This window comes from Procambarus clarkii, chromosome 15, assembly GCF_040958095.1.
Source record: "Procambarus clarkii isolate CNS0578487 chromosome 15, FALCON_Pclarkii_2.0, whole genome shotgun sequence".
NCBI classification, from domain to species: Eukaryota; Metazoa; Arthropoda; class Malacostraca; order Decapoda; family Cambaridae; genus Procambarus; species Procambarus clarkii.
In genome coordinates, this window is record NC_091164.1 from 34,862,230 (window position 1) to 34,869,117 (window position 6,888).

The window sequence follows — 6,888 nt, forward strand, 5'->3', positions numbered from 1 at the left end:
GTAGCTCCAGCCCCCCTCTACTGGCAGGGGGGTTGGTGCTGGACCTGTAGCTCCCGCCCCCCCTCTACTGGCAGGGGGGTTGGTGCTGGACCTGTAGCTCCAGCCCCCCTCTACTGGCAGGGGGTTGGTGCTGGCATTGTTTGGGAGTTTATTAGCAGTTTCAAGGCTTCAGTCTCTTCGAACCCATCAGTGGTCTATTTTGGTTCACTGTCTTCCTGGATGCTTTCCCGGTAGGTTGGTGGAGTGTCACCCGCTCTCTGGGCCTCTGTGAGAGGGCCAGGATCCCGGGTTCAATAGAGGATCACGGGTTCAATCACCATGCAGGCCAGAAATAGATCCCATGTTTGCTTTCACCTGATGTCTCTGTTCACCTACTAGAATATATTTATCCAGGAGTTAGGCAACTATTGTGGATTGTATGTTAAGGAAAGTCAGTAGTTGACCTTGGGGAACCCCAATAAACCTAAGAACAGGCTTCCTCTCCTCAAAATGCAACTCAATATCTTGTGATATGACCTATGAGAGAAAATAAAAAACTTACTGTTAGTTGCTTCTGGTGGATCTCTCCAGTGATTTCCTGAACTTTATTCATGATGCTGGAGGCTGAGTCTCCCAAGTATACGGGGTCAGCTGTGGCACCTGTCTCTGTGGTCATCATCTCCAGGGCCTCCCTGATGGTCTCCTGCACCTGTCATTACCAACACAAACATTAATGGTGGAATTTGGACTATAATGAAGTGTCAGGCTGTGAGTAAAGTAACTGAACTATACTGAAGCCTCAGGCTCTGAGTAAAGTAACTGGACTATAATGAAGCATCAGGCTCTGAGTGAAGTAACTGGACTATAATGAAGCATCAGGCTCTGAGTAAAGTAACAGGAAAATATAAGTAATGTTGTTTCTCGACACTGACCACAGTGTAGAGAAACACCAAGATGACAGTTAACTTTATTAATAACAACGTTTCAGGTATTAGAGCAAAAAAACAGCGTTGAATGTAATGAAACACCATTTTCTGGGCGAGTCCCGGAGGCTCCCCATAGATATCCAAGCTGATATGGATGTATTAGCTTTTTGGCATCAATGTGCATGGAGTTCTTGTCTACCGGGATCCACGAGCCAGAACATGGCCCCCTCGGAGAGGCACGAGGAGCAATGGCGTATAGAAATGCACATGTGATTTGGAGCAATCTATATCTGCCATCGACTGGGACAGGCAAGCGCCCCAAAACAAACCCCTATTCTGGTTAAAAACAACGAAATTAGACAAGCAAGTGGACAGAACCCCCCACCCCCAAATGAAAACGAGCAAACAAGCATGACATCACACGAGCCACATTGCATGTCTACACAGATCCCCCCTCCCCAAGAGGGGGAAGAGGAAGCCCCAGACACCCACATCGGCGATCCACCCTAAAGTTCTGGGGCTGGATGTTAAAATACACAAAAATTGCCGACCGGAAAAAGGGAGGGTTGCCGGGGAGCCTCCGGGACTCACCCAGAAAATGGTGTTTCATTACATTCAACGCTGGTGTTCTGAGGGGTAGCCCCTACGGCTCCCCGGAGCTACTTCACCAACGACTAAAAAGAAAGAAGGGGGACTTAACCGGGATACCTGCTTGATGGGGTTCTGGGAATAGTTCTACTCCCCAAGCCCGGCATGCTTGGGGAGGAGCCCGGCGTGCTTGGGGAGGAGCCCGGCATGCTTGGGGAGGAGCCCGGCATGCTTGGGGAGGAGCCTGTTGTGCTTGGGGAGGAGCCTGGCATGCTTGGGGAGGAGCCTGGCGTGCTTGGGGAGGAGCCCGGCGTGCTTGGGGAGGAGCCCGGCGTGCTTGGGGAGGAGCCTGGTTTGCTTCGGGAGGAGCCCGGCGTGCTTGGGGAGGAGCCCGGTGTGCTTGGGGAGGAGCCCGGCATGCTTGGGGGGGAGCCCGGCGTGCTTGGGGGGGAGCCTGGTGTGCTTGGGGAGGAGCCTGGTGTGCTTGGGGAGGAGCCCGGCGTGCTTGGGGAGGAGCCCGGCGTGCTTGGGGAGGAGCCCGGCATGCTTGGGGAGGAGCCCGGCGTGCTTGGGGAGGAGCCCGGCATGCTTGGGGAGGAGCCTGGTGTGCTTAGGGAGGAGCCTGGTGTGCTTGGGGAGGAGCCCGGCATGCTTGGGGAGGAGCCCGGCGTGCTTGGGGAGGAGCCTGGTGTGCTTGGGGAGGAGCCCGGCGTGCTTGGGGAGGAGCCTGGTGTGCTTGGGGAGGAGCCCGGCATGCTTGGGGAGGAGCCCGGCGTGCTTGGGGAGGAGCCCGGCATGCTTGGGGAGGAGCCCGGCGTGCTTGGGGAGGAGCCTGGTGTGCTTGGGGAGGAGCCCGGCATGCTTGGGGAGGAGCCCGGCGTGCTTGGGGAGGAGCCCGGCATGCTTGGGGAGGAGCCTGGTGTGCTTGGGGAGGAGCCTGGTGTGCTTGGGGAGGAGCCCGGCATGCTTGGGGAGGAGCCCGGCGTGCTTGGGGAGGAGCCTGGTGTGCTTGGGGAGGAGCCCGGCGTGCTTGGGGAGGAGCCTGGTGTGCTTGGGGAGGAGCCCGGCATGCTTGGGGAGGAGCCCGGCGTGCTTGGGGGAGGAGCCTGGCATGCTTGGGGAGGAGAACTATTTGACTTGTGAGAGCTTGGTCCACTAGGCTGTTGCTTGGAGGCGGTCAGTGTTCCACATCTCAACTCGAAGTTGAGACAGGCTGCAGCCACCGACCCAAAGCGACACAGGCCCAACTAGGCCCAAGTAACGTTAACGAGGTAGCATGCAGCCAGGACCCTGTTCAACCGCCAAAAACCCAGTGTCCTAATGTCAGTGCAGGACATGTTACCAAAGACGGCACCAAGAGCAGCAAATTTACAAACGTCATGGACACAGGGATAAACCGCAGACTAGCTAGACTTAATAACCCTGTGGATGACCTGAGAGACCTGTACCCAAAAACAGGGAAGAGGGGAAATCGGATGAACCCAAAACGCATCCCCGGACTCAGAAGCTGTGGCATGCGAATAACAGCAGAGGGCCGCAACTGGACACAACACATGATGCACCCCTGGCCTGATCAACCAAGCATCAACAACCCAAGGACCCCGTTCGGAAACCAGCAATCTCATTCTTCGCCAGAAAAAAAGGAGATGGTTGAATACGAACAAACTTATCACCACGACCATAAGAGTAGAAACCCCTGTGCTGGAGAAGAGCATTGAGCTCCATAGTCCGACCCGCAGATGCCAATGCCAAAAGCAAAAAGAGCCTTAGAAAAACAATCCTGAACCGAAGGAGCCACAACAAACCGAGATGATAGATAGGAGAGCACTCTGTCCAAAGACCAGGACATCCCATGGAAGAGCAGGAGCGAAAAGGCACTCATTAAGGTGCTCAAAATCGCCCTCAAGTAAACCAGGACCACAGTCAACGCCTTGTGCCACCCAAGCCTGTGGGTATGACAGAAGGAGTCCCAAGCATCCAGCGAGAACAAAGGGCAGTCTGCAGGCCAGGACGAACCCGGAACCTCACATCGAATCCAGTATGGAGACGAAGAACTAGACCTGAAGGAAGACGGATCCATTATATAGGCATTTTCCGGGTCGTGCAGGAGGTAAGCCGAAATGCCCGCCCACACCTCAGTAGGCGAGGCGTGGGAAGCCGAAAACCTCCGGAAGGATGGAACCGAAGGATCCACAGGGACACGGAACCGAACCCCGGAGGAGCTGAACCCAAATCCAACTCGTAAGCAGCGGGGGGGTTTGGGAAAACCACACATACCTGTAACAGTAAGCCCAGCCCGGAGGGTCGGAAAACCCAGGCGGGGTCCAACAAGGCCCAATGACCTCAAACCAGCTCTTCCCCAACCCCGGGAACCTCCTCCACATCAGGCCCTGAGGGGGCGAGTTGTCCTCCAAAGCCTCGGCCTCACAAGAAAAACTTGATGAGGCTGAAATAGCAGGAAGAGAGCGAGCCCACTGGTCAGACCCCGGAGCTACGGCTGGAGAAACAAACTCGAATGCCTCCATAGCCACCCCAGAAGGGGCAACCCCTGAAACTGCCAGTCTCAGAAACCTCTAAATCCTGTCCCGACCCCGAAGACCCCAGACACTTAGGAGCCGTAAATGGATGATGGGGGGGGGGGCGCAAGTGAACCACAGCAGGGAAAGAACGAGGGGGCGCGGACTGAACCAAGGCCGACGCGACCAACACCCCCAAAGTCCGGGTCCCTATAAGCAAAATGGGGCAGCCTCAGAGTATCCGGGGAAGCAACCAACCTAGCGCGTTGCAACAACCTAAACCTATCCTGCAAAGCGTGAGCCGCCTGCACTCGAATAATGTCATCAGCAGATGGGATGAATTGAGTCACAAACAAGCAACAAAGCTTGCAGGACTCAGGGCCAAATGTCTCACCGACCCAACAGGTAACACGACGGAGGAAAAAACAATGAGTGTTGCCCTGCGACAAGTGGACAGAGCAAACCTCAAACTCACACAAAGCGAGAGGGGACTCAGGGGTCTCATCCATTGGACCCCGAGTGCCCCAGCGGGGGTTTCCCAGGGGCCCCCAAACTGGGTCTGCTAAGGGTAATCCCCAGGCAGGGTACTGCTAACTGGCATCTAAGCTACCAATCCACACTGCTAATGATGAACCCCCGGGACATTTCCACTCACGAGGGCAAAGCAGGGGGAGTAACACAAAACAAAAACAACCCTAATATAAAGGAGGGGGCACACCAAGGTAGACCCCCCCCCGGCAAAAAGAAAAGAAAAACCTCGCAAGAGGACATCGTACCTAGAGGAAACCGAGCCGGCTGCTGTTATAGGTGAAAACTAGCTGTGCAGTACCCCTCACCCCTACCAGCACAAAAAAATACCACTTACCTCAAAACAAACAAGGGTGGAAACCCCCAAAACACTCGGGGAGGTTAATTGCCAAGCAGCAAAACACCAACAGAGGTAAGACAAAGGTGACTTGTGGAAGAGAACCCCAAGCCCCTAGGGCAGTACTTACAGGGCACTCGGGGAAGGTGACCCTAAGCACATGCAGCCCAAGTACCTGTGAATATTACTCCCAGCTTGCACCCCACCGTAAGAGCATTACTGAAACAGAGGACAACACAACAACAGGCCAGAGCTGTAGCCACACGACCATGCTGTATCCCATCAGCCGAAGAACTGAAGGAGTGGATCGCGGGCATAGGGGTCTGGGGCTCACCATTCCCCCTCCCGAGGAGGAGAGAGCTGCGCAGACATGCGAGGCGGATCGTGTGACGTCATGCTTGTTTGCTCGTTTTCATTTTGGGAGTTCTGTCCACTCGTTTGTCTATTTTTGTTGTTTTTAACCAGAACAGGGGTTTGTTTTGGGGCGCTTACCTTTCTGGGTGCCAGTCCCGGTCGATGGCAAATATAAAATGCTCCAAATCACATGTGCAATTATATAGGCCATTGCTCTTCATGCCTCCCTGGGAGGGCCAGGTTCTGGCTCATGGTCCCTGGTAGGCCTAGAACTCCACCCACATTGATTGATGCCAAAGTTAGGAAGGAATATCCATATCAGCCTGGATAGTTCCGGGGAGCCGTAGGGGCTCCCCTTCCCTCCCCAGAAAACCCACAAGAACACACAACATAACCCGGGGAGGGGGTAGACACCAAATCCAATTCGTACGAGGAAGGAGAGAAGGAGAACCCCACTCCTTGCAACACCAAGCCCCGCTCCGAGGGTACAAAAACTCAGGTGGAGTCCAACGGGGCCCAAGGCTCCCAAGTCAACCCCCACCCCATTCAGGAACCTCACTCCGAGAACCTGGAGCCGAGCCGTTTTGCAAACTCCCCGCTTCTAAGAGAAAAGACAGGAGCCACCGAAAGAACAGGATCGAAAGGGGCCCACTGGTCAGACCCACAAGCTTAGGCCAGAAGACCAGGCTCAAATGGATCTGCCGCCACCCCGGAAGGGGACTTCCCCAAAACGGCCCGAGTCTCAACACCAATTAGACCCTGCCCTGACTCCGAAACCCTGAGACGTTTTGGAGCCGGAAGCAAGGGACCGGACACTCCACAGAAGGGAAGAAGGACAAGGAGGGGGGATGGAACCAAAGTCGAAGTGACTCCCACCCCCAAGTCCGGGTCACTAAAACCAAAACAGACCAGTCTCGGGGCATCCGGGGAAGCAACTAACCTATTGCATTGCAGCAGCCTAAACCTAGCATGCAAAACAGCTGCTGCCTGCACCCTCATATCATGATCAGTGGCATGGGTGAACTGGAAAACGTACCAACAACAAACGTCGCATGACTCCGGGTCAAAAGAATCACCGACCCTACAGGCAACATGGTGGAGGCACAACTGGAGCTTGTCACCCTGAAACAAGGGGACAGAGCAACTATCAACCTCACACAAATGGAGAGGGGACTCAAGGGTTGCATCCATCGGACCTTGGAGCCCCCGCGGGGTTTCCCAGTGCCTTGTTACATTGGTAACAAGCTAAGGGAAGCCCAGACAGTGTACTGCAAACCGGTGCCCAAAACTACCAAGCAAACTTCTAAAAGCTGAACCCTCGGGACATGTCCACTCACAGGGGGCCTATCAGGGAATACCACAAAGAACACAGATATGTATATATACCCTAAATATAGATAGGGGCAACCAACCGAAGGTAGACCCACCCATCAGGCAGGAAAACAAAAACAAAAAACCCTGCAAGAGGACAACATACCCAGGCGGAACAGAGTCAGCCGCTATAATAGGTGATAACTAGCAGTGCAGTACCCCCGTGCTACCAGTGATGAAAACTACCTCCTACCCAGAGACAAACAAGGGCAACAAAAACCCCAGTTGACTCCAAGGGCGATCAAGTACCGAGCAGTAAAAGACTCAGCAGAGGAAGATCCTAAAGAGA

General features: G+C 54.6%; 1 protein-coding gene across 2 annotated transcripts in view; it reads right to left on the minus strand.

Annotated features, from left to right (window-relative positions):
• The window catches only part of LOC138364926 (uncharacterized), a 65,095-nt gene that overhangs the window by 7,988 nt on the left and 50,219 nt on the right, over positions 1-6,888 (minus strand). For both annotated transcript variants that reach the window (XM_069325010.1, XM_069325009.1), the window contains one exon: positions 542-688. In XM_069325010.1, the coding sequence (XP_069181111.1) occupies positions 542-688 (147 nt within the window). The remainder of the gene's footprint in view (positions 1-541; positions 689-6,888) is intronic.